The sequence below is a fragment of the Chlorocebus sabaeus genome, chromosome 16 (assembly GCF_047675955.1).
Source record: "Chlorocebus sabaeus isolate Y175 chromosome 16, mChlSab1.0.hap1, whole genome shotgun sequence".
NCBI lineage: Eukaryota > Metazoa > Chordata > Mammalia > Primates > Cercopithecidae > Chlorocebus > Chlorocebus sabaeus.
Genome location: NC_132919.1, coordinates 27,849,795 through 27,876,795, shown reverse-complemented (window position 1 = coordinate 27,876,795; position 27,001 = coordinate 27,849,795). Strand labels below are relative to the sequence as shown.

Below are 27,001 nucleotides of genomic sequence, written 5' to 3'. Positions count from 1 at the left end.
TATGAATTTGTAACAGTCTTAATCAGAGTATGAGGGTATGGGCCAAGCCCCTCTGAAATACAAGGGACTTTTTGTACCTCCAGTATATCATTAAGAGCCTGGAGAAGGCTAATGTTTAATATTTCCCTTTAGATCTAAAAAGAAGGGTATCATAAACCTTATAGTATTCATATCTGATTTTATTTTTTCTGTTTTTATAGATGGGGGTTGGGAGCAAAACAAGAGGAGGGAGGTGGGGTGTGTCTGTGTTTTGAAACTCCATTAAACTGCTAGCAGCCCTGTTTGTTATTCTGCACTCTGATCCTGCAGGTATCTGGCAGATTTATGTTCCATTAGACAGGTTTAGATTTCAAGCAGACCATTTGCAAGCTGGACCGTGTGTCTGTGGTATTAGGTTTCAGTGTATAGGGGGCAAGGAAGAAAAACTGGGTGGTGACCAGGGAGAGTCTGTGCCACGTTTCCTCAGAAATGTCAGTTTTGATTCTTTTGAGTGCCCCGTCACAAGGGCCAGAGGAGGCAGGGTTGTCTTTTACCCTGACTTTGCTGGTGGAGACATTGAGGTCTAGTTAGCTGGTACACATTGGTCAGCTGGCAGCAGGCAGCCTGAGAAGGAAAGATGTGGACTCCTGGTCAGCCAACAGCAATTGAGATTTAAAAGGATTTTCTTACTAGCTTTCCAGTTAAATAATCTTAAAGCATCTTGGGTGATGCACATCACACACAAAAAAATATTCAGATAATGCTTTTTCTCTTCCTTTATACAGGCTGCCTAACACCCTAAAAAGTAACTATAGACAGACAGCCTGATTTTACTATAACTCCTGGCCCTCTTTTTTTTTTTTTTTTTTTTTTTTTTTAAAGAGACAATGTCTATATTGCCCGGGCTAGTCTCACTCAACTCCTAGGCTCAAGTGATCAAAGTGATCATCATGCTTTAGCCTCCTGAATAGCCACATTACAGGCGCAAGTACTCCATTTTTAGCAGCCTTTTCCTTTATATAACTTTCTCAGAGTTGATGTTTCACAAAACATGTAACAATATGAAAGTGGAAGCAAGATGATGGGACACCTTATGCATCTGTCATTTAAATTTCCTTCTTCTTGTGCTCACTTGGGCAGCACAAATACTAAAATTGGAACTATACAGAGAAGATTGGCATGGCCCCTACATAAGGCTGACAACTTAAAAATATGTAAAAATAAAGATAAAATTTCCTCTTGTACATTAACCTAGGTAAAAGGCCAATTCTTTCCCAGAATGACCTAATCACCTTATGTATGTCTCTGTCTTTATATGAATCCAAATTCAGGTCACAGGCCACTCAAGGGGGAAAAGGATCTGAGACTTGGTTATATCATCCAGGATATAGACCAACTCTGAAGTTCCTTTTTGGCAAGCTGTTTATTTGCTGCCTGCCTGGAAGGGGGTGGGAGGTGGGGAGTCGACTGAGTTTAAAATTTAACAGTTTAAAATAATAGATATGATCTTAATATATTACATCTATTCCTACCAGTGATGAAATGTTAGAATAAACTGTCTCAGGACAAAGCTTCATTGGAAAACAGTTTAGTGTAACCAACTAAAACATGATGAGTCCAGGCGTGGTGGCTCATGCCTGTAATGCCAACACTTTGGGAGGCCGAGGTAGGCAGATACTTGAGGTCAGGAGTTTGAGACCAGCCTGGTCCAAGATGGTGATACCCCGTGTCTACTAAAAATACAAAAATTAGCCAGGCATGGTGGCGCATGCCTATAATTCCAACTACTCTGGAGGCTGAGGCAGGATAATTGCTTGAACCAACAGAAGGGAAATAAGTTGTGGCATACTCATTACACTCTGTGGATTACCTTTATACACAGTGATGAATCTTTAAAAAAAAATCCATTGAGGAAGAATACATACAGTGGGATACCGTTTAAATAAAGTTCAAGACATGCAAAACAAAGCAGTATTAAGAACAAACCATGTAGACACTATAAAGAAAAAAAAGGGAATGATAAGCACAAAATTCAGAATGGAGGTTACGCCTGAGTGGGGAGGAGTGAGGAGGGGACCCCGAGTGAGAAGCTACACGTGGAGTAGCAGCGTTTCACAGGCAACGGAGATGAATCAGCTGCTTGCCATTCTCCCTCCAGGTCCTGTTACAAAAATGAAAACAAGGCAGCAGCATCAGACCTATCTTTAGATTGGCTTTTTTTTCACTCTCTCTTTTACAAGTGTCAGTTTAATTCCAGAGCCCCAACCCAGTATTTTCTAATGATTATCTCCCAAAGGAAGAGAAGGAAATCCATGCTGGTTACACAGCTGCAATGTCAGACTTCCTCTGAAACATGCACTGTTGCTTCCTATTAGCATAATCAGTCTCTCATTCTCTCCTGACTGATTAGTAATCTGCAGGCAATTTTAAAAACATGCTTTGGAGGGGCCAGGCGCGGTGGCTCACGCCTGTAATCCCAGCACTTTGGGAGGCCGAGGCGGGCAGATCACGAGGTAAGGAGATGGAAACCATCCTGGCTAACACAGTGAAACCCCATCTCTACTAAAAATACAAAAAATTAGCTGGGCGTGATGGTGGGCGCCTGTAGTCCCAGCTACTTGGGAGGCTGAGGCAGGAGAATGACATGAACCCGGGAGGCGGAGCTTGCAGTGAGCCAAGATCACGGCACTGCACTCCAGCCTGGGTGACAGAGCGAGACTCCATCTCAAAAAAACAAAAACAACACACACACACACACAAAAACATACTTTGGAGGGTTCTTGGGATCATGAAACTTCTCATTTGCCTGTTCTATTATTAGAAGAGTGAGAACAGCCACCCCTTGAGAGGTCTCCCCAGGCATTTGCATCCCAGGCATTGTCCTACCGTGGTGGGTGAGAGAAGCTGGTGCAGGTTTGAACATCCTCATGATAGGTGAGGGATAGAAATTGGAGAATAGAGTCATATTTATTTCACGAAACAAGGATGCCGCATATAGGAGAAGAAACTGAAGAAACCACTGGCCTCAGTTGGTCATAATGTACAACTTAGGCCCCACCTATCCAAACAGCTTTCCCCTCCCTCCCCATAGCCACTCACTTGTTTGAGATACGTGTTATGTTGTCTCCTCCTAGGGGTGGCTGGAGCTCATGCAGCTTGGGAAGGGTGAAAACCCCATCTTATACCCAGCTGATTGATTACAGCTTGTCTTCATAAAAAGATTGACCTACTCCTTCCCAGGAAAGCACCCCTCTGCTGTGCAGGCATGAGTCAGAGAGAGCCCCACCCAAGCAGCAGACAGGGAGGGGGAGCTGTGAGCAGGTGCAGAGTTGAGAACAAACAGGGGGTCACATTAGTGCAGGCGCCTGAGCATGACTCGGCAGAGCCCAGGCATGGCCCAGAGCCCAGGGCAAGTTGTTTTGGGCTGAGTTTCCCATTCCACCCTGCGGTTTGGTAACTCCTCATCAGCTTGTAAGTCATGGAGACCACACCCCCAAGGACCACACTTAGTGACCTGTTTCCTGGGCAGATGAACCTGACCATCCACAGGGCCACCTTTCTCTTTTTGGCTGGGGTTTTGGGAACTGTTTAAGAGTGTATATTATTTAAGAGTGTATATTATTTAAGAGTATATTATTCTAATATAGACACTAATTTCAAATGTGTTTGAGGTTCTTTTTTACTTAATAGTATACCTTGTATATCACTCCACTAAAATACCTGACAGGTTTTTTTTCCCTTTTAATTTTTTTTTTTTTTTCTTATCACAGAAGACTTCTGTAGACCTGACAGTTTTTAACAGCTTCACAGCATATAGTTGTATGGATTATAATGTAAATCCTTTGTTGTTGTTGTTGTTTGGTGTCTCATCTTTTAGTATCACAAATAGTGTCATAGTAAATATCTTTTTTTGTTTGTTTGTTTATTTGAGATGGAGTTTCGCTCTGGCACCCAGGCTAGAGTGCATTGGTGCAATCTCGGCCCACTGCAACCTCTGCCTCCCAGGTTCAAGGAATTCTCCTGTCTCAGCCTCCCGAGTAGCTGGGATTACAGGTACCCGCTACTACGCCCAGCTAATCTTTGTATTTTTAGTAGCGACGGGGTTTCACCATGTTGGCCAGGCTGGTCTCAAACTCCTGACCTCAAGTGATCCGCCCGCCTCAGCCTACCAAAGTGCTGGGATTGCAGGCATGAGCCACGGCAGCCAGCCAGTAAATATCTTTCTTTATCTTTCTTTCTTTCTTTATTTTTTTTTGAGACAAGGTCTTGCTCAGTCACCCAGGCTGGGTGCAGTGGCGCAATCTCACTGCAGCCTCACCCTCCTGGGCTCAAGCAATCCTCCCGCCTCAGCCCCCTGAGTAGCTAAGACTACAGTCATATGCCACCACACCTGGATAGTTTTTTATATTTTTGTAGAGATGGAGTTTTACCATGTTTCCCAGGCTGGTCTCGAACTCCTGGGCTCAAGCAATCCACCCGCCTCGGCCTCCTAAAAAGTGCTGGGATTACTGGTGTGAGCCACCTCACCTGGCCATATGGATATCTATATGCACTTGTAATAGCATTCCTCCAAGAAAAATTTATTAAGGAAGAAATGTTGGTGAAAATGTTAAATTTGGAGAGCTATTGCCAGATTTCAGTCTTTAAAATCTACAGTTCAGCTGGGTGTGGTGGGGGGCCAATGTGGGCAGATCACTTGAGGTCAGAAGTTCAAGACCAGCCTGGTCAACATGGCGAAACCCCGTCTCTACTAAAGATACAAAAATTAGCCAGGCGTGGTGGCATGTTCTTGTAATCCCAGCTACTCGGGAGGCTGAGGTGGGAGAATTGCTTGAACCTGGGAGGCAGAGGTTGCAGTTAGCTGAGATTATGCCACTGCACTGCAGCATAGGCAACAAAGCGAGACTCCGTCTGAAAAAAAAAACAAAAAACAAAAATTCTGAATTCACACTCCTACCAGTGTATGAGAGGGCTTGTTTAGCCATACCATCATCAACACTGGCTATTACCGACCATTTTAATTCCTGTCAGACTGATAGGTAAAAAAAAATCTCACACTCATTTGTTGTTGTTTTGCTTTGTTTTTTGCTATTAAATTGAGTGTCTTTTCAAACGTTAATTGCCTAGTCCACTGAGCAATAACAAAGCATTTTTACAAGTTAAGATTTATCTGGGAGTGTTTTCCTGGGAGGGTGTTGATTATCTTTACAAACCAGATTAAGATATTTCCTGTGTATGTCCTCCACAGCAAACAGCGGCATAATAAACTATGGAGATCTCATTCAGATAGTGACCTCTCAGACCACCACGAACCCATCTGCAAACCTGGGCTAGAACTCAACAAGAAGGAGATCACCACCTCAGCAGACCAGATTGCTGAGGTGAAGACCATGGAGAGTCACCCACCCATACCTCCTGTCTTTGTGGAACATGTGGTCCCACAAGATGCAAATCAGAAAGGCCTGTGTACCAAAGAAAGAATGATCTGCTTGGAGTTTACTTCTACGGAATTTCATGCTGGACAGATTGAGGATGAATTAAACTTAAATGACATCAATGGATGCTCATCAGGGTGTTGTCTGAATGAATCAAAATTTCCTCTTGACAACTGCCATGCATCCAAAGCCTTAATTCAGCCTGGACATGTCCCAGAAATGGCCAACAAGTTTCCAGACTTAACAGTGGAAGATTTGGAGACAGACGCACTGAAAGCAGACATGAACGTCCACCTACTGCCTATGGAAGAATTGACATCTCGACTGAAAGACCTCCCCATGTCCCCTGATCCTGAGTCACCAAGCCCCCAACCCAGTTGCCAGACTGAAATCTCAGATTTCAGTACAGATCGCATTGACTTTTTTAGTGCCCTAGAGAAGTTTGTGGAGCTCTCCCAAGAAACCCGGTCACGATCTTTTTCCCATTCAAGGATGGAGGAACTGGGTGGAGGAAGGAGTGAGAGCTGTCGACTGTCAGTGGTAGAAGTAGCCCCTTCCAAAGTGACAACTGATGACCAGAGAAGCAGCTCTTTGAGTAATACTCCCCATGCATCAGAAGAATCTTCAATGGATGAGGAACAGTCAAAGGTAAAAATTGTCTTTGTAGTTTTCCACCTAATGAAGTTCTCTTCAAAGGTAAAGTATTTGGGATTCTGTTATGTTTATTTTTGATGGAGAATCTGCCTGAGATTTTCCTTGAAAACTTAGGGTTTGGCCGGGCGCGGTGGCTCCAGCCTGTAATCCCAGCACTTTGGGAGGCCGAGATGGGCGGATCACAAGGTCAGCAGATCGAGACCATCCTGGTTCACCCGGTGAAACCCCGTCTCTACTAAAAAATACAAAAAACTAGCTGGGCAAGGTGGCGGGCGCCTGTAGTCCCAGCTACTCGGGAGGCTGAGGCACTCGGGAGGCTGAGGCAGGAGAATGGCGTGAACCCGGGAGGCGGAGCTTGCAGTGAGCTGAGATCCAGCCACTGCACTCCAGCCTGGGCGACAGAGCGAGACTCCCTCTCAAAAAAAAAAAAAAAAGAAAAAAAAAAAAGAAAACTTAGGGTTTAAATATTTTTTAAAGAATTTGCCTTTTAGGAATTTACCTTTCTGGTGTCATTGGAAGCACTTCTAAGAGGGGATGACAGAGGAAGGAGTGAGCCAAAAACAAGTGTCCTGGCTGAACAATGAGAAGCCCAAAGATGGCCGGGCACGGTGGCTCACACCTGTAATCCCAGCACTTTGGGAGGCCGAGGCAGGCGGATCACGAGGTCAGGAGATTGAGACCATCCTGACTAACATGGTGAAACCCCATCTCTGCTAAAAATACAAAAATTAGCTGCATGTGGTGGTGTGTGCCTGTAGTCCCAGCTACTTGGGAGGCTGAGGCAGGAGATTCGCTTGAACCCGGGAGGCGGAGGTTGCAGTAAGCTGAGATCACGCCACTGCACTCCAGCCTGGCAACAGAGTGAGACTTCATCTCAAAAAAAAAAAAAAAAAAAAGAGAGAGAATCAAAAGGAAATGAATTTGCCAGCAGACAGAATCCTAAAATTCTTTGTGGCATAGGAACTCTTACAAGCCATCTCAAACCAGGGAAAGAATCATTATATCACATCAATTCTAAGACTCACACTTATTCTAAGACTCACAAGTTATTCATATTTTGATACTTCTGACATCTTAAATACTTAATACAATATAGTAGTTGGGGAATAAACTGTGACAGATTTACTCTAACATACCAAACTTCACTTAATGATTTTAGTGGAGCTCGTCATAGATTCTTTGCATCTCCTGATGTCTGTCTGCTTATATTTACCACTTTGTCCATTAACGATTTGTTCTCTCTCCTTAACTACCCCACTGTGATTCTTGCCTCTGTGTCTGTCTTTTTACCACCCCCAAAGCTGTGCCTCTGTTTCCTTTCTACTGAGAAGGCAGACTGCTTGTGCTCTCCTTTGGACCAGTGACTATAGCAGCACTGACAGAAATAGCCTTCTTCACAGTCCCTGGTCATATGAGCACTCCTTCCACGGCCCATGCACACACAGGGCCCACTGTGGCTTCTCTCCCAGTCTTGGCAAGTTTGCCTCTGCCTGATGTCATGGCACATTTCCCCCAAAGGCATTACTGACCCTGTTAGATTACACTAACTCTGACTCTCTTTTGAAGGAGAAAGACCAGAACAGTTCCAAGGAAATATACTTTGAAGGCTTATAAAAATGTTAACTAGATTGATACTCATAATGATACTACTTTAAGAGGTATCCAAGGGCTATTCCCAGATTTTGAGATTCTTCTGTTTTTTGTTTTGTTTTGTTTTTTTACAGTAGGACTTGATTTTGCATTGGTCAGTATTCTTTGGCCTTGTTCTAAATCCATCTAGGAATTTATAGCTGGTAAAATAGTAAAATACTAGAGAGTTATGGTTTCTAAGTTTGCTAAGGCATGTGACTGTTTAAGCCAAGTAAACCTTTCCCAGAAGGAACCATGTGAAACTTAGAGATTGGGTAGTCAGACAGTGCATTCTCCCTGCTTGTAGGTACTAGGATGCTGCTGCTAGCGGAAGCAGTGAGAGGATGTGAGTGAAAGCTAGCAAGACAGAGGAGTGAAGAGAGCAGTGAGTCTCCAAATCAGAAATCAAATGATAGCCTCGTCCATCTAGCTCTATCACCGGGACATATCTAAGGACGTATCTTAGGCCTTGAATGGAACTCTTTCCCTCAGATAGGTTAGGATCAAACTGAAAGTTGATAGGCCATGGGGGAAAGGTTTCATTTACTACAGTGTGGCCTGAATCCTGGAGGCTCATAGTCTTAGGAAAATAAAGATTATAGGAGACTCCAAAAATATTTGCTGTTCATTTGGGAGCAAAGTTTTGGATTGGAATTCTGCTTGAGTAAACAGAACAGAAAGTTTAGTAGAGAATAACACAACCTATCACAAATTTTATGTCTAGCCTTGATGAATCCAGTTTTTTCTTGTAGTGTGACAGAACAGATGGGCAGAGTACGGTCCCAGGCACTCCATGATTGGTATTCTCATAGTCAGATAGGTTGTCCTGGATCAGAGGATTAATAAGCAGAAAATCAAGCATTTTCAGTTAGACTACAATTTGCCATAATCTTCTCACTACTTTCTCTTCTTAGGCAATTTCAGAACTGGTCAGCCCAGACATCTTCATGCAGTCTCACTTGGAAAATGCAATTTCAGTCAAAGAAATTGTCACTGAAATTGAGTCCATCAGTCAAGGAGCTGGACAGATTCAACTGAAAGGAGACATCTTATCCAACCCGTGCCATACACCAAAGAAGAACAGCATCCATGAGCTGCTCTTTGAGAGGGCCCAGACCCCAGAGAACAAACCTGGACATCTGGAGCAAGACGAGGGCTCCTGCACAGCCCAGCCTGAACTAGCCAAAGACTCAGGGATGTGCACCCCAGAAGGCTGCCTAACCACACACTCATCTACAGCAGACTTGGAAGAAGGGGAACCAGCTGAGGGGGAACAAGAGCTCCAGGGCTCAGGGATGCACCCAGGTGCCAAGTGGTACCCTGGGTCTGTGAGGCGAGCCACCTTGGAGTTTGAAGAGCGCTTACGGCAGGAGCAAGAGCATCATGGTGCTGCCTCAACATGTACCTCATTGTCCACTCGTAAGAATTCAAAGAATGATTCTTCTGTGGCAGACCTGGCACCAAAAGGGAAGAGTGATGAAGCCACCCCAGAACATTCATTTGTCCCCAAGGAACCAGAGATGAGCAAAGGCAAAGGGAAATACAGTGGGCCTGAGGCTGGCTCACTGTCCCATTCTGAGCAGAATGCCACTGTTCCAGCTCCCAAGGTGCTGGAGTTTGACCACTTGCCAGCTCCTCAGGAGGGCCCAGGGTCAGATACTGGAACACAGCAGGAAGGAGTCCTGAAGGATCTGAGGACTGTGATACCACACCAGGAGTCTGAGACACAGGCAGTCCCTCTTCCCCTTCCCAAGAGGGTAGAAATCATTGAGTATACCCACACAGTTACATCACCCAATCACACTGGGCCAGGGAGTGAAATAGCCACCAGCGAGAAGAGCGGAGAGCAAGGACTAAGGAAAGTGAACGTGGAAAAATCTGTCACTGTGCTCTGCACACTGGATGAAAATCTAAACAGGACTCTGGACCCCAACCAGGTTTCTCTGCACCCCCAAGTGCTACCTCCGCCTCATTCTTCCTCTCCTGAGCACAACAGGCCCACTGAGCACCCGACCTCCACGCTGAGTAGCCCTGAAGACAGAGGCAGCAGCCTGTCAACAGCCCTGGAGACAGCGGCACCTTTTGTCAGTCATGCAACCCACTTACTGTCTGCCAGTTTGGATTACCTGCATCCCCAGACTACGGTTCACCTGGAGGGCTTCACAGAGCAGAGCAGCACCACAGATGAGCCCTCTGCAGAACAGGTTAGCTGGGAAGAAAGTCAGGACAGCCCTCTCTCCAGTGGCAGTGAGGTGCCATATAAGGACTCCCAGCTAAGTAGCGCAGACCTAAGTTTAATTAGCAAACTTGGTGACAACACTGGGGAGTTACAGGAGAAAGTGGACCCATTGCCTGTAGCCTGCCGACTCCCACATAGCTCTAGTAGTGAAAACATAAAGGGTCTCAGCCACAGCCCTGGTGTGGTGAAGGAGCGTGCTAAAGAAATCGAGTCTCGAGTGGTTTTCCAGGCAGGGCTCACCAAACCATCCCAAATGAGGCGCTCAGCTTCCCTCGCCAAATTAGGTTACTTGGACCTCTGTAAAGACTGCTTACCAGAGAGGGAGCCTGCCTCCTGTGAATCCCCTCATCTCAAACTGCTTCAGCCTTTCCTCAGAACAGATTCAGGCATGCATGCCATGGAGGACCAAGAGTCCCTAGAAAACCCAGGTGCCCCCCACAACCCAGAGCCCACCAAGTATTTTGTAGAACAGCTCACAACAACAGAGTGTATTGTGCAGAGCAAGCCAGTGGAGAGGCCCCTTGTGCAGTATGCCAAAGAATTTGGTTCCAGTCAGCAGTGTTTGCTTCCCAGGGCAGGACCTGAATTGACTAGTTCTGAAGGAGGCCTTCCCATGCTACAGACCCAGGGACTGCAGTGTGCATGCCCAGCTCCAGGGCTGGCCGTGGCACCCCGTCAGCAGCACGGCAGAACTCACCCCCTCAGGAGACTGAAAAAGGCAAATGACAAAAAACGGACAACCAACCCCTTCTATAATACCATGTGATTCTGAGCCTACACATGTGACTTTCTAGAAGAAATGTTTGTAAAAGGGGCAGGTGTAATATGTAAGGAACATGCACTTTATTGGTTAATTTTATAATATTTTGGTCATTTTACTGTTTCTGGCGCATGCAGGGTTTGGGTTTTCAGTGTGTATGTGTGTGTATATGTAAGGGGAAAGAGAGCTTGATCTGGATGGCAAGACCGTTTATCATTTTTTATTTTAAAAAAATCAAACCTCAAAAAAGTCATTTTCAGAGAACACCTTTATCAAAGGCAAATTGCTGTTTTTCAGTCAGCTGCCACCTGCCTCTCATTTTGCCCTCTGAGAAAAGGCATGGTTCCTTGATTGAGGGAAGGAAACAGATTCGGAGGAAATTATTTGGAGATAAAGCTGGGAATTGGAAATGTTCCCCTGCCTTTGTGATGATGGTTTGGTTTCCAGACCTGAGGCATCGAATGGGCTAAAGGGCAGCCAGAAGTCAGAGGGCTCTCAGCCTTTGTCCAGCCGCAGCCCTTTAGAGTTCCTGAAGGAGGCAGGTTCCACTTTGCTTTAAAAGAGGATCTTCCGGTATTCCAGAGTGTATCATTACAGTAAGGCATGATAATGGCCAGCTCTGCAAATTTATCATATAGTTTCTTCCCCAAGAAAATTATTTTTGAAATTAAAACAGGACCCCAAATCCAAGTGGTCTTCTGTAGAGGAAAGCATGATAAGAGGAGGAAAACATAAAGTTGGGGGTGGAGAGGCTGCTGCCCAGAAACTGCTAGGTTGGTGGATCCACACAGATGGGCATTTTGGCTCTCCCTACCAGAAAAATGTGCCTGCAGTGTCCTCCCAACTGAAAACAACAGTGACATGTTTGAAAAGCAGCAATCGAAAGTCAGTGTGTTCTTGTAAAATGAATACGTATGTAGGGTTTTAACCCTTCCATTACTTGAATAATTCTTTGGGCCTTCTGAGTTTAATGGCCATATTTTCTTCCAGTTTATTTTCCTTCCCCATGCTGTTGTCCCCATGCTGCCTATTTTTTTAAATTTCATAGATTATATTTGAATTGTTAACATTACATATGTTTAACATCCATTGAATGCAATATTTTATTTTCGGTATTATCACTGTTAACACTTTTTTTTCCTTTTCCTGGAAGGTTTGTCATTTCTCTAAGGTTTGTACACAGTATTTATGTACATAATATTGTCACTGTCTTACAGTGTCTTGTTGTTCATTATGTAGGGTATTTTTGATTTATTCTTTTCAAGAAGGAGTAGAGTTGCAACTGGAAAACACACAGACACCAGAAATAAAACTGTTGGGTGTTGATAGGAATCTGTACAGTATGTTGATGGTGGTTGTAGTTGTTTAAATGGAGACTTCTAATCACCAGCTCCTGCCAAATTATGCATTAGTAACTTCTTCCTCAGAGACACCCCTAACGGCTCCCATTAGGTTACAGCGTGACTGAAAGCTGATTTCTTTCTGAGACTGAAATCCCAGAACATTGTTTGCCAGTATCTCAACCACAACCAGGAAGTATATGTGAGTTGCTCAGGGTGGAAGCTTCTAGTGGAGGCTGAAGGCCACAGGGGAGGCCTCAGCCAGGGGCAAGTGCCCACAGTGACTCCATTTAGGATGCTGTCGCTTTGCTACTGTTGTGGAGATCCTTAACGCAGCAGCACCTGCCATAAACAAGCCTCTTGTAGCTTCTTACAGAAGACAGATTTAGTCTAGCATGAAACACCTCTGCAGCTCATTAAAACTGAAGAGGCTTGCAGATTTGCTTTCTGTTAGCTTTCGTTGATGTCCACATTACTGAGGATTGACTGAGTACAGACTGGAGACAGGTTTTTGGCTCGTCACAACACTGAAGAGGAAAATACAAATGCACAGACTGTCAGCGTGATGTCAGAGGCCAGAGTTTGGTGGGGGCAGATGGCAGGGTAACCCAAAAAATGCAGAAAAGGTAGATGGGGCCACTGGGGCTTCAGAGGAGCTGTGAAGTTGTGTGGAAGCCGAGGTTGGGTCTGACATCACTGTCAGGAGGCGGGTTGGACAGAAACCACTTGCTAAAAGCATCTTTATGGTGTAGTGATTATGTGTACCCTGTGCTGTTGCTCAGTAGTTTCCTTGAATGTTCAAGTATATCATCCACACAGTTTTGTGATTCCTGGATATTTGTGTGTTGTAAAGTGTTTTGTTAGGTGGTATGAACTAATGTGAAGAGGCTTGAGACAGGGTTATGGATTTCCAGGGCTCTTCCATCTAGAATGCCCTGCCTTCTTGAAGCAGTTCCACCACCAATATGATGGGGAAGGGCAGGAAATTGTGGCAGGGTGGGAAGAGGATTTGCCTGGAAGTTAAGAGAGTGGCATCCACTCATGGTAACCCCTTACCATGATGACATCCCACACACTAAGAGGTACAAGCAGGACCAGAGTTTTGGACTTTTCCCTCTTCTCCCCTCCACTGTGTTTAATGTTCACTCATTGCATTAAATAACAACAAAGATGGGACAAAACCCACTAATGCTGTGGGGAAAAAATTTTTTTAAGAGCAAAGGAAAGTCTTTCTGCCTTTTTATAATTAGCATTTTTTTATCGTTTAATAAACATCTTCTACAGAGTGTCTGTAATTCAGCCATGCCAAGGAGTGTTTGCCAGCCTTTTCAGACTCCCAGAATTGGGTGTTCCTGGGTTATTTACACAGCTGAGCAGTGTCCAGGGGAGGTGCGTAATGAACTGTCAAGGACTTTGCAGACTGTCTTCTCTTCAGACTCTTTTATAATCTCCAGTGGCCTCTTTCCCTTTTCTTCTGTGCATGTAAAGCCCAGACCTGAAAGAGCAGATAGACTGGCAAAGATGAATAGAAAACACTTTGACTCTTGCCCAGTGTCTACCTCTCTCTCTCTCTCTCTCTCTCTCTCTCTCTCTCTCTCTCTCTCTCAACCACCAATAGACTCTCACTTATTTTGGAGGAGTGTGTGTGCATGTGTACACATATGTACATATGTAAAAAGAGTTGATGTTTTGATGCATGGGGTAAAACCTCCAGAAACATGTAGAACTTGAGCTGAACCTGGTCAGTAGAAAGGGAAACCCCAACCTTTCTTGATTTTTGGAAACACCCAGGAGTAATGGATACTCTAGTAGACATGTGGTACTATAGTACTGTAATACTCATCTCTCCTAATTTTAGTTGCCTTTCAGATTCTAAATGTTTGGGATCATTCCTATCATCTCAGTCTCTTCAGGATCTTTAGTATTTTTCTGGTTCTGAGGAGGCTTGAGACAGGGTTATGGATTTCTTGATTCTGTCTTTATACCTACTGATAGTTCCTCTTTCTAATTTTCTAACTACCCAGAGCTCCAAGGACAGCCTGAAGATCTCAGTGCCCCAGGCTTTGAGCCCCCTGCTCACAGGCCCCAGACAGATGCTGTTGGGTAAACCCAAAGCTTCCTATGAGAAGCTTCTGAGATGTAGCAGGTCACAGAAGTGTTCACCTGTTTCATCTGAGGATTTCAGTTCTGAAGTGATCTAGGCATGTTTGGTAAAAATGTTTTTGTGAGAGTTCTTTTTTTAAGAACGCATTATGCAAAAAGTCACTTTTAAGGGCATTTAAAAATTTTTAAATAAAGCCATTCTTTGGCTTTTTTGGACTATTTGTGGATACTTTGTTTACATTTTGAATATTAAAATGTGCATCATCTTGTCGGCCACACAGTCCTGCAGGCATCAGTGCCCTAGCTGTCCTGTGAGTCCTCATGCAGAGCAGTGCCATCATGGTCAGCCCTTGTGAATAAGTGGGTATACCCTGAAGCTGACTTCCATCTGTGTCCTGCCCTCCCATCCAGCACTCTCTATGGAAATAGTTGTCATTTCCTCAGTGGTAGTGTGTCTTATAGTGATGGTTGTAATGGTGAATGGCTAGTGTCATTTTGTTTAATTTTGTTTTGCTTTTGATGGTGGATAAGATGAAATTTTAGCTGTTTCAGCATCAATCCAACTTAAAAGCATCTTGGACTTTGTTTTCCCTTCCTAACTAAAAGATCAAGGCATGTATTAGACACAAGCATATTTGCTGTCTCAACTCCTCTGACACCCATATTAGGAAAAGGCCTGCCACCAAAGCAGGAAGCTGCACACTCCTAACCCTTCTCCCAGGGTGTGGGGTCCCTTGACGCCATGAAGAGCTATTGCAAGGTGCTTCTGTACTTTTCCAGCCTGGAAATGGAGGGTGACTAGCCCTGGTTCCTGCTATGAGAAGATAACCAGCCTCATTTTCTCAGTGCCCCAGAGATCTAGGATAGGATTTCTAAACTGGAATCATCCTTAATCAGCTTGAAGATCCCCTAAGAGGCATTTGACTGGTGCTGCCATCTGTGTCCTCAAAGCAATGCTGGTGGCAGCGTCCTGTGTACACATGCAGAGCTAATACCCAAACTAAAAACTGGGTAACTGGCCCTGAAGTGCTTGTAAGCCCACAGGGAAATGTTTGAATTTTACGTTTTGTTGGGTTTTGGTTTGCTTGGCATATCTAAAGGTGCCTTTTCTTTTCTTTTCTTTTCTTTTCTTTTCTTTTGTTTCTGCTTTGTTTTGCAGGACTTGTTCTAACATGGAAAACAAGTCCGGCCGGGCGCGGTGGCTCAAGCCTGTAATCCCAGCATTTTGGGAGGCCGAGACGGGCGGATCACGAGGTCAGGAGATCGAGACCATCCTGGCTAACCCGGTGAAACCCCGTCTCTACTAAAAAAATACAAAAAACTAGCCGGGCGAGGTGGCGGGCGCCTGTAGTCCCAGCTACTCGGGAGGCTGAGGCAGGAGAATGGCATGAACCCGGGAGGCGGAGCTTGCAGTGAGCAGAGATCCGGCCACTGCACTCCAGCCTGGGCGACAGAGCGAGACTCCGTCTCAAAAAAAAAAAAAAAAAAAAAAAAAAAACAAGTCCAGAAGACTCTCCTTCTGACTGTTAACTTTGCCCCAAGCCACCCCAAACTTTTATGCTCACATTTTATTAAAGCAGGTGCTCCCTGGAATCTCTGGGACCTTTTTGAGGCATTTGAAGCAGAATATAGAGTGGTCTCATCTCCTTCCTTAATCTTCCTGGTGGTTGGGATGTTCCACTTGTATCATAGATTTTTTTATTACTGATGTGCTCCGCTGTTTTTAAATGTGAACTTGTGCGCAAATGTGCAGATTCAATGTTCTTGTTACAGATTGAATAAATTTTTATTTTGAAGATGAAACGTGTACTTCATCAGATGCAATAAAGGAGGGAGGTGCTGGAGAAGGAGGGAGGGTCAGAAGAAGAAACACAGTGAACAGCAGTAGTTTTCAATGATTGATCCCAATCATGTCACCTTGAAGAGAGAGTTGAACCCCCAAAAATAAATGAAACACCTCAGCCCACTGAAAAATTTCTGGAAATGGAATATGAACATCTTGAGATATTTAGTGGTGCCATTCATCACATACAAGGCAGGGCTATCATCTAGGAAGAGCTTAGTTTCCAGTTCCCAATTGCTAACAAAATTTGCTGAAGTTCCCCCCGCTCCCCTGCCAAAAGAGAAAAAACTGCTTTGAACTAAAGTCAGCCTGCTTCATTCTGAATCATCCATATCAAGTGGGAGGGGCACAGTGCTGGTCTTTAGCTGGAGTGCATGATGGTGAAGGTAAGGTCTTTCACAAAATATTCTAAGGATCCCTGGGATCCCTGACCAGTCTAGATAAGCTCAGTCTTGGTTTTCTAGCCAAAGCAGATTGACCAAATCATGGCTAAGTTGCCAGCTACCTCATCCAGAAAATGGCTTCCTAAAAGATGAAATCCGTGACTGTCTTCTATGGATTGCCGTTCAGAGCTAACAGTTCAAAAGGGAGGCAGGAAGCCCAAGTAGCTCCTTTCCTTGATTGGTTCTTCTTGCCTTAACTCTGCCCACTCACAGCTCTGCCAGGCCTTGGCAGCCAGAAGAAGGCTAGAGGGCAGGGCTGAGCTACGCCAGGCCCAAGCAAATATCTGAATCCCTGTACTCGGAAAGCACCGCCCTTCCTAGATGATGGAACTGAAGGGAGCATGCATTGAAGGATTCCTGCTTCCTAGTCCCAAGCCCTTCCCTCTAGAAGGGAGTCTCCTGTTCTCTTTAAAGAGAAGGAAGGTGGGGTAGGGGAAATGCCATTTCACAGGAGGCAGCACATAAAATCCCTACTCTGCTAAGGAGTGGCGCAGAGTTGGAAAGAATCTGACCCAGTCCTGTTCAGAGAGCTGTAAAAATATGGCGATTGAGCCAGGACTGGAACCAGTTTTTTAATTCATTCCAGGCATCCTTCCCTCTGTGCCACACAGTATAAACTCTGTTATGCTTTAGCTCAGCACTTGTGAGATAAAGTGGCACTGTCCTTCAGGGAGAGATAGAAATGCATGCTGCTGAAAGGCATGGACCAGATGCCAGACCACGTGGGTAAGAATCACAGCTACATCAACTACCTCTTGAGGTTGTGATGGGTAAGTCACCTAACCTCTTTGTGGCTCAGTTTCCTCAACTGTTAAATAGGGATAATAACAGTATCCACCTTAGAGGATTGTTTTTTGTTTGTGTGTGTGTGTGTTTTGAGACAGAGTCTCACTCTGTCACCCAGGCTGGAGTGCAGTGGCACGATCTCAGCTCACTGCAACCTCCGCCTCTCAAGTTCAAGCAATTCTTGTGTCTCAGCCTCCTGAGTAGCTGGGATTACGGGCGCCCACCACCACACCTGACTAATTTTTGTATTTTTAGTAGAGATGGGGTTTTGCCATGTTGGCCAGGCTGGTCTCAAACTCCTGACCTCAGGTAATCCACCTGCCTCAGCCTCCCAAAGTGCTGGGAGTACAGGCATTAGCCACCTGCGACCAGCCTAGAGGATTGTTAAGAGTATGAAATTAATACATATAAAGCCCTTACAACAGTGCCAGTGCCTAGCACATAAGCATGGGTTATTGTTGTAAAGGAGCAACTGAGTCACTCAGGTATTTTCCTCCTAATCATGTGCCTGGAATCTTTAGGTAAAAGAGAGATGACTCATGTACCCTCATACCCTGCCCCTGCACCCCTATGCCAGGAGTTATTTCTGGAGCACTCGTAACAGTTTTTTATTCTGTTCCCCTACAAGCCACTGGCTCTTGATTTAAGTCTGTCCCTACAAGCCACCTGGACTCTTCCTGAGAAACAAAGGAGCCTTGTGGGGCCCTTCATGGTTTCTACCACCTTCCCTCCCCTTTCTCCCCAGTGCTGGTATCTGCCCTCCGGAAGGCTGTGTTCCATTCACTCGCTCCCAGGTGTGCCCTGGAGAGTTGGAAGGAATAACCGGTCCCAGATGCCCCTATGATCTAAGGGAAGAAATCCAGAGAATGTGAAGACACTGGGTAGACTGGAGCTACGGGACTGGTTGGTCTTCACTGGCTGTATTTTGATTAGTTTATCTTTAATCTCCTTGACCTCGGTCAGCATTCAGTTCTGTGGATATTGGGGCATATGGGGGAAGCTAACCTGGAACACAGTCGGGCACCAATTCAAACAAGGCCCAGAAAACATTAGGGGTCTGGCCTCTGAGCTGGCTTCTCTGACCCCTAAAATGTGACTAGAGATCTGTGCCAGCCTCTTCCCCCGGCATCTGGAGGGGAGGGAGTGTCAAGGTGGGTTCACTTTACACTAGGTCCTCTCCTTGGTCTTTCAGCTGCTTCCTGCCCTGGTCCATGGAATCCCCTCTAATGGGGTGAAATGCCTAGCACACAGCCAGCATTTTAGGTTTCTCAAATGATCGCTATTGCCATTCATAACAATAACATTTCAGCCCGATGTCGGGTGCCCTAGCACTTGCCCTAGATCAGGATCAGCCTGGGACCTCATCCTCTAGGGCCTCTTTCCCCCAGGGAGGCCTGGACGTGCAGTCCCGCAGTCCCGGCCGGTCGGGACAGCTAAATTGGGAGCGCGATTGCGGCTGGAATGCGGGCGGAGGCACCTGATCTCGCACGGCTGCCGGCTCTAGGGCAGCACGCCCCCTCGCCGGTTCCCTCTTCAAGCGTCCTGCTCTGGGTCTGCCTCCCCAGCTTACCCGGGAGTCTCGGAAGGAGGGAAGGAGCGTGCGTACCCAGCACACAGCGGCACACTTACTTTTGATGCTTTTCCGAGGCCAGAGGAAGCTCGGAGCGCGGTCGGGGGCGCTCGACTTTCCCGCCGCTAGAGGGGGCGGGGCAACTTTGGTCCTGGCCCCGCCCCTAAGCTAGTCCCCACCCCCTCAGGTTGATGGCAGCAGCAGCTGGGGCTGCAGCGGCGCCTGGCCCTGGAGAGCCGCAGGCAGCGGCCTGAGTGTGGAACCGGACACCCGGGTCCCAGATACTACGGACACCCGGAGAGCCGGCTCCTTCGCTCTGACGACTTCTTCGGCCCCCTACGCACTCGGGCCCCCTCCGCAGAGGATTCGCAGCGTGAGCGCCCCGCAGCCCGCTCAGGACCAGGTACCCAGCCCCCAACACGCGGCAGCCACCGCAGCCGGCGGAGCGGGCGGGGTCCCTGAGGGGCAGAGGTCTGCGCCCCCTCCCCCCGCGCCGCCAAATTCGGTTTCGGGCGGGGAGGACGTGGTGTCTATATTTGGCCAGCGCTCCCGGAGGGCGCAGACACCTCGTCTCGCAAGAACGCAGTGCTGGGGCAGGAGGCTGGAGAAGGGTGCGGGGAGGCCGGGCCTCAGGCTCGGGGCCGCAGACGTGCCTTGAAGGGCACGCGGATGCTGGGGCTGGGGTGGGGCAGGAGCTACTGGCTGGAGCTTTGGGAGTACTCAGTGTGTCATCTAGAGAGGCCCTAGCTGGAGAAAAGGCACCACACCCTCCCCATCCCTGCAAATCTGGCCTGGCTGCGGAGGGGGTAGGGGTGGAGGATGGGGTTGAGGATCCCCCCCCAGAAGAATTCACTAGGAAGAAGGCCCAACCAGGGCAGGGGACCCAGAGGAGAAACCGGACAAGCGTATGGTAGGCAAAAGCCGGAAGACCATGATCAGGGCTCCCTGGAGAAGCCAGTGCAGAGAGGAGTGGGAGAAGAGGGACCCACCTCACTCTGTGCTGCCACCCGTCCACCCACAAGGCATGGGATGAAAACAGTAGCAGAAAGGACTCAGGTTGGCTGACAGGAGGAACTTCCCCCTTGGCAAATTTTTAGAAAAAGACAAAACTCCATCTGCCTGAACTATTCCAGAGATGCAAGTTCGGGATCCTGTGGTGGTGGTGGTGCAGTCCTGGCCCCATACCTGGCTTTAAGCCAAGATCCAATGGTCAAGGCCTCTGCTTCTGGACAGGGTGCCTCTGGGAGCTACAATCACTTCCGTGAAGAGATGCTCATCAAGACTGTCGGAGCAGGGGGTGGGGGGTGGGGGATGGGGGGCGGGCAATGTGGCATTGAGGCTCCTCCTAAAAACATTCCAACGTCCAGAAAGCTTTCAGTCCGTTAGGCTCCACAATCCCCTCAGCCTGGGTCTCTATGGAGAAGTCAGGCCCCAAATCCTAGCCCCTTACAGTAAACAGCATTTTACACAGCAAAATAACTTTCCTATACTCTGACCACCTTGAAGAAAGCTCCCTGCTTCTAGGACTAGACACTATATGGACTTATACCGGACTCCTGACCACATAACCCTTCTCATCAGCCACCCCTCCACTCCTCCTCCCTCCCACAGCTCACAGGACTAAGGACCAAAGGCATTTCTGGGCACTGAGATCCTACCTCTCTGCCCGCAGCTATGAGCAGACGTGTGGTTCGGCAAAGCAAGTTCCGCCATGTGTTTGGGCAGGCAGCAAAGGCCGACCAGGCCTATGAGGACATCCGTGTGTCCAAGGTCACATGGGACAGCTCCTTCTGTGCCGTCAACCCCAAATTCCTGGCCATTATTGTGGAGGCTGGAGGCGGCGGTGCCTTCATCGTCCTGCCTCTGGCCAAGGTGAGAGACCAGGGAAAGGAAGCAAGTGGGAAGACACTGGCTGGGGCCCCTGGGAACTCCCGAAGCAGCCTGTGTTCTCACCTAGTTGCATTCCACAGTCAGGAGAAGTGTCTGTGTGGATTGTCTCCTCCCTATTCCCCAAGCCCTCAAGGACCAGAGGGGAGGCCACCCCACCCCACCCTAACATCAGGGTGGCCTACTCCCTCTCCCGAGCCCTCCCACCTCTCCACGCACCACCCCATTCCCAGCAGGGACCAGGAGGGGAGCTGGGTGATGGAGATGGTTGGGACACAGCACAGCCGAGCCTGGCCAGATTCCATCACTGCCTCTCCTAATGCCGCATCCCCTCATGTTTTGGGTGTGGAAACCTCCTCCCTAGCCCAAGATGACCATTTGATTAAGTCACATCTCAGAGCAGCAAACTGAGGACAGGGTCAGGCTCTATCCAAAGAGTCCCTGGCTACCTCCAAGGACTCTTGCAGTGAAGTAGAAAGAAAGGGAAGGGAAAGGAAGGGGAACATGATACATGAGGCCAGAGCCCTCCTTACCCTTAGGATGAGGACCAGGCAATGACTGCCATGTTAACTTCATAACCTTAAGCCCCTTGGCCATCCACATCCCAAGGATGACTCCCCCCCACCCCCAAGGTATGACCCTGACCTGGATTCTGGCCCCTACACCTTGTTAGGGGAGGCTCCACAGGGGGCAGGGTCAGGAAGAGGCCTGACAAAGCCAGTGACTCACCCTAGACAATGCAGACACCATCCTGGGACACAGGCCCCAGGGCTCAAATTTCAGCTGGAGCTGCCTCCTCCCCCAATATGTCTGCTCTTTCAGTACCACATAGCCACCCTCTCCCCCGCTGCCTGGTCTGGACTAGTGCCTGTCCTTGCAGAAGTCTCAGAACCCCCACAAGCAGCCTGTGAAGACCAAAAAATAGGTAGGCCCCCAGCTCCCATTTGGGATAGTAGGCACCAGGAATGCTTGCTGCTTCTGGTTCCAAGGTGAAAGTGGTTCACAAGGAAGAGATCTGCCAAGGGAGGCCAGGAAAGGGCTATCCAGCACTACACTATTACCTCACCTTGACCTCTTCCACCAGGAGAATCCCACAGACATTTCAATAGGAGAACGGGCTGAAGAACAGCCTCCTCCAAGTAGGTGTCTTTGGAAGCGCACTGGACTGGAAAGTTCAAATCTCAGCTCTATGAGTATCTTGTTGTGTGTCCTTGGTGAGGCCATGTTACCTCTCTGTGTCAGAGTCCCTAATATTAAACTATTTCAACTCTGCCTTCAGTAAAGTGCAGCAAGTGGACTGGATGGTGTTAGAAGTGTGGAGAGGGATCTGCAAAAAGAAAATAGATCATAGGGAATTGAGGTGTAAGCAGATCTGCTACCCACCCCCTAAAAAACACATAGGAGAGTAGCCCCACATCTTCCTCTCCAACCCCTCAGACAGGGCGAGTGGATAAGAACTACCCACTGGTCACTGGGCACACTGCCCCTGTGTTGGATATTGACTGGTGTCCACACAATGACAATGTCATCGCCAGTGCCTCCGACGACACCACCATCATGGTAGGAGCCAGGGGGCTACTGCTGGGCAATTGAGCAGGGGAGCAGGGAAGGCTGCCTCACCTGTGCTGGGGAAGGTGCTAAGGGTGGTAATAAGGGAGGTGCTGGGTCCCAGAGCCCTGCCCTGCCCAGCTCCCAGACTATTTTTAGCTACATGCCTACCCCTTCCCAGGATGCACTGCTTAGGACTAATTATAGCCATGGCCAACGTGGTGCCTGCAGAGCAGCAGGGCAGTGCTCTGAAGTCTCCCTGCTGGAGTGAATGGGAGGTCTCTGGAGAGCTGGCAGTGCCCCCTCCTGGCTCTCAGCATGCGCCACCACATCTTGCCCTGCATTTCACCCTTACCACTCAAGAGAGCCGGTAGTGAAGCACAGGGTGGCTCCTCATTCCACCTACCATATGCCTTTTCTTCCTACCCAGGTGTGGCAGATTCCAGACTATACCCCCATGCGCAACATTACGGAACCTATCATCACACTTGAGGGCCACTCCAAGCGCGTGGGCATCCTCTCCTGGCACCCTACTGCCAGGAATGTCCTGCTCAGTGCAGGTCTGGGGGCAAGGGAGGGGTCCCCCATAGATGGGTGGGTGGTGGCAAAGGCGGGACCCAGGTGACCATGCCTGGCCACTCTGGGCAGGTGGTGACAATATGATCATCATCTGGAATGTGGGCACCGGGGAGGTGCTGCTGAGCCTAGATGATATGCACCCAGACGTCATCCACAGTGTGTGCTGGAACAGCAACGGTAGCCTGCTAGCCACCACCTGCAAGGACAAGACCTTGCGCATCATTGACCCCAGAAAAGGCCAAGTGGTGGCGGTGAGTGCCTGGCCTAGCCACTCCCCAGCATCCCCTGACCAGTGGCCAGCTGTCAGCACCTTGTACCCACCATTATCAGAGCCCCTGGTCCTGGCTTTCACCTGTCGCATCCCTGCTCCAGAGACTAGCCCTCTTCCCCCGTCTCTGCAACCACAGGTCTCTGCCCTAAGTAAGCCCCCAGCCTGCAATTCTCTGCCCGGCTCCTGTTCCCTCCCCTCCCTTGCATCTCAGAAGCTCAGAGAAGGGCTCCTCGCTTTGGGATTGAGGAGGGGAGAAGCTGGAAACTCCACCCTCCCACCAGAACCTGCATGAAACCTGAGCTCCCGGACCCCTCTCCTCTCAGCCGGCACCCAGACGCATCTTCCAGGGTCTGGGGCCTGACACTGGCTCGAGGGCTGGCCCTTTCTCCTTGTGGACCCGCTGGGCGGGGGATGGGGGGCAACCCTCGCATGTTGCTTATCCCAGCCGGGTGCCCTGGGTGGGCGGAGGCCCTGGCCTCGCCGGCCTCAGTCTAACCTGGGGTGCGGGTGCGTGGGCCGCTTGCATGTCTGCGTGGAGCACAAGCGCCGAGCGCGGTCGGGCGGGCGCGCGGGCGCTCTAACCCACTAACCCCGCGAGCAGGAGAGAGCCCGGCCTCACGAGGGCGCCCGCCCGCTGCGGGCTGTCTTCACCGCAGACGGGAAGCTGCTCAGCACCGGCTTCAGCAGGATGAGTGAGCGGCAGCTCGCGCTCTGGGACCCGGTAGGCCAGGCCGCGCCGGGCGCGCTAGGTCGCTCCTTCGCTGGGTCCGCCGGGAGCGCCTTCCCTGGCTGTGGCTGGCGCCCAAGAGGCCCGAGCTGAGCGGGGAGCTCCCCGTTCAGGAAAAGCCTCGCTGCGACTCCGGGGAGCCAGCAGACACCCCTGCTCTAGGGATCGGCCTTTGAGCGCGCTTAAGGGTTCGGGATCGGCTGAGAGCCGCGTGCCTCCTGCTCTCTCCAGGCGCGGATGCTCTCCAGGTCAGGGGCCAGCCATGGCCCCGCAGGAAGCTGAGTGCTTAGGCCCCTTTTGTCTCTTCCCCGCCTCCGCTCCTCCACCCCGGACACCCAAGTCAGCAAGCTGGTTGCTCGTCCTTCCATGCTGCTCAGAGCAGGCGGCTGGGTGATGTCCCTCCCTGTCTCCCCCTCCCCCCAGGAGAGGTTTGCGGCCCACGAGGGGATGAGGCCCATGCGGGCCGTCTTCACGCGACAGGGCCATATCTTCACCACCGGCTTCACCCGCATGAGCCAGCGAGAGCTGGGCCTGTGGGACCCGGTAACGCAGCTGGAGGCTTGGGGTGTGTGCCCCGGGGACTGGCATCACGGGAGAGTGGCCAGGCGCCCCCCACCCGCAGGGCATGCCCACCTGGACAGGACTGAAGGCTGCTGCCACCTCTGCAGCGCCTGCCATTCTCACACCCACCCCTCTGCCCAGTTTTGCTGCGTCGCGTGAAGGATCCTGCGCTGGCGCCCCCACCTGGTGATGCCGAGTCCCTGGGGGTGGTTTGCTGTGACTGCATGCGGCGCGCAGCGGGTATATGTGCCCGGGAGGAGGAGCGATGTGCGCAGGGGAGGAGGAGAGACGTGCCCAGGGGAGGGGCCTGCAACTCTGGTCACTAGAGGTTTGGGGCATACGGTCTGGGAAGGCCAGGAAGCGTAAAGGGGCTTCTGGGGGTCCCGAAGTAGCACGGGAGGGTGGGGCAGGGCTGGTCACGCCTCCTGTACTCGGGCAGAACAACTTCGAGGAGCCAGTGGCGCTGCAGGAGATGGACACAAGCAACGGGGTCCTATTGCCCTTTTACGATCCCGACTCCAGCATCGTCTACCTTTGTGGCAAGGTGCTCACGGCCGGGCAGGGAGAACACAGGGCTGGATGGAGATATGGAGGGCCTTGTCTGGGCGCGCCCCTGAACTGACTGGTTTTGCAGGGCGACAGCAGCATTCGGTACTTTGAGATTACCGACGAGCCGCCTTTCGTGCACTACCTGAACACGTTCAGCAGCAAAGAGCCGCAGCGGGGCATGGGTTTCATGCCCAAAAGGGGACTGGATGTCAGCAAGTGTGAGATCGCCCGGTCAGCGGCCTTGGCCCCTCCCGAACACCTGCCCGCCTCTGTCCCCTACTCATGTCGGGTCCTAGCCACGGGGCTTCCCCAGTAATGCAGTGCTTTGGAAAAGGGGGACAGGGGGATAAGACAGTTCTGTTTCAGTGCCAGACCCACTGCTCACTAGCCTTACATTCTCAACTTCAGTCTTTTACTATAGAACCAATAATGTGTGTAATGTGCAATATGCATGGTAGGCGCTCAGCAAGTGTTGGCCTCCAACCCCCTTGGTCTTAGACAGGAGAAGTTAAGGACGTGGAAGTCTGCGGGGGTGCTGAACCCTGCTCCCTTATAGGTTCTACAAGCTACACGAAAGAAAGTGTGAACCTATCATCATGACTGTGCCCCGCAAGGTGAGGGGCCGGGAGAAGGGTTGGGCAGGGCTACTAGGCGGAACGGAGCGGAGCAGGCCCCGCACCCCTCTCACGCGGGTCCCCCTGTCCCACCCACCCCCGCAGTCAGACCTGTTCCAGGACGATCTGTACCCGGATACGCCGGGCCCGGAGCCGGCCCTAGAAGCGGACGAATGGCTATCCGGTCAGGACGCCGATCCTGTGCTCATTTCGCTGAGGGACGGCTACGTGCCTCCGAAGCACCGCGAGCTCCGGGTCACGAAGCGCAACATCCTGGACGTGCGCCCGCCCTCCGTCCCCCGCCGCAGCCAGTCGTCCAGCGACGCCCCCTTGTCGGTAAGATCGACCCTGCTGCACCCTGGCCCAATCTACATCTCCCCCTACCGCCCCTATACGACACGGCCTCTCCGTCCTCCGCCCCAGCAGCAGCACACCCTGGAGACGCTGCTGGAGGAGATCAAGGCCCTCCGCGAGCGGGTGCAGGCCCAGGAGCAGCGCATCACGGCTCTGGAGAACATGCTGTGCGAGCTGGTGGACGGCACGGACTAGCCCGGCGCGCCAGGCAGGCGGAGCGGGGCGGGGCGCACAAGCTCGGCCCCGCCCCAGCTATTGGTCCCGGACCCTGCCCTCTTGGGCTGGGGCCGGGGGCGGGACCGGGAGGGGAACTCCGCCCCTCGCGGGAGACCGTAACTCTTGGAGCACAGGGGAGACCCACGTCGGCCCGGCGGAGGCTGGACGGCGCGCCTCGTCTGAGACTCGGCTGGAGCTGGCCTAGGGAGGTCTGCGGGGGGAGCCAGCAATGGTGCTGCACGGCGAGGTGGTGTCCCCCTTTGTCCTCTGCCCAGGGCAGGGAAAGTGTTTAGTATTTACGCGATGCTTGGGGACATTGGAGCCTTAGTTTGACCTCAGATGGGTGGCGATTTGATGGGTCCCCCCAGGCTGGGGAAAATGACAGCGCTTCTCCTAATCAGCTCACTGGTTTCCATCACCCTGAGTGGTAAACCAGATGGGCGTCACCCCAGTTCTGCAGACACATACACATCCCGTTTGCTGCAGAGCCGGACCCAGTGGTTACACCCACAGAGGTCTGTGGTAGAGAGCTCTCTTCCTTCTTTCCAGCGACAGGGGCGAGGGCGGCTTCCTTGCGGCAGCCCCCGCGGAGAAATCTTGAGAGAAGTGGCATGAGAAATAAGGTTCATCACAAATACACACACACTGCCCCCAACCCTCTGCTGTTGCCTCTCTCAGAAAAACAAGACGTACTGAATGAAACATTTTACTAAGCGTTCAGTCTGTGCCTCCTGCATGGGTGGGAGTGAGGGGAACAAGACCCCCAGCCTCTGCAAATGCTACCCCTATGCTCCTGGGAGACCTGGCGATGCACTCCGGGGCGCAGGGCCCACCAGGCAGCCTCTTACCCTAGAGCTCTCCCCACTCTGAGGTTCAGAAGGACCCCAACCCACACCGTAGGCGTTCCCCCCAGT

At 50.1% G+C, this 27,001-nt stretch overlaps 2 protein-coding genes and 1 non-coding gene across 19 annotated transcripts in view; all 3 read left to right on the top strand.

The window, feature by feature from the left end:
- SSH2 (slingshot protein phosphatase 2) overlaps positions 1-15,942 on the top strand; it is a 302,660-nt gene extending 286,718 nt beyond the window's left edge. For all 10 annotated transcript variants that reach the window (XM_008010924.3, XM_008010921.3, XM_073004801.1 and 7 more), the window contains 2 exons: positions 5,228-6,062; positions 8,612-15,942. In XM_008010924.3, the coding sequence (XP_008009115.2) occupies positions 5,228-6,062; positions 8,612-10,702 (2,926 nt within the window). In that variant the 3' untranslated portion in view covers positions 10,703-15,942. The remainder of the gene's footprint in view (positions 1-5,227; positions 6,063-8,611) is intronic.
- On the top strand, positions 1,104-1,211 carry LOC119621959 (U6 spliceosomal RNA). Its single transcript, XR_005238593.1, has one exon. It is a non-coding gene; the product is annotated as a U6 spliceosomal RNA (small nuclear RNA).
- A 2,946-nt stretch (positions 15,943-18,888) lies between the features above and the next one.
- On the top strand, positions 18,889-26,801 carry CORO6 (coronin 6). 8 transcript variants are annotated; one of them, XM_008010895.3, is made up of 11 exons: positions 18,892-19,184; positions 20,393-20,653; positions 22,106-22,228; positions 22,647-22,776; positions 22,865-23,046; positions 24,217-24,336; positions 24,794-24,898; positions 24,989-25,134; positions 25,460-25,517; positions 25,623-25,853; positions 25,941-26,252. In XM_008010895.3, the coding sequence occupies exons 2-11, from the start codon at positions 20,456-20,458 to the stop codon at positions 26,064-26,066; spliced, it is 1,419 nt and encodes a 472-aa protein (XP_008009086.1). In that variant the 5' UTR covers positions 18,892-19,184; positions 20,393-20,455; the 3' UTR covers positions 26,067-26,252. The 8 variants fall into 8 exon arrangements, with proteins under 8 accessions (XP_037848615.1, XP_008009086.1, XP_037848613.1 ...); XM_037992685.2 differs by lacking the exon at positions 24,217-24,336 and having other exon boundaries at positions 18,897-19,184; positions 20,454-20,653; XM_008010899.3 differs by lacking the exon at positions 24,217-24,336 and having other exon boundaries at positions 18,899-19,184.
- Positions 26,802-27,001: the final 200 nt, after the last annotated feature.

Coding starts and splice junctions, on each gene's coding strand:
- CORO6 (XM_008010895.3), top strand. CDS start 20,456: ATGAGCAGACGTGTGGTTCGGCAAAGCAAGTTCCGCCATGTGTTTGGG. Junction 22,229..22,646: donor CCGACGACACCACCATCATG/GTAGGAGCCAGG, acceptor CTTCCTACCCAG/GTGTGGCAGATTCCAGACTA. Junction 25,518..25,622: donor TCATGACTGTGCCCCGCAAG/GTGAGGGGCCGG, acceptor CCACCCCCGCAG/TCAGACCTGTTCCAGGACGA.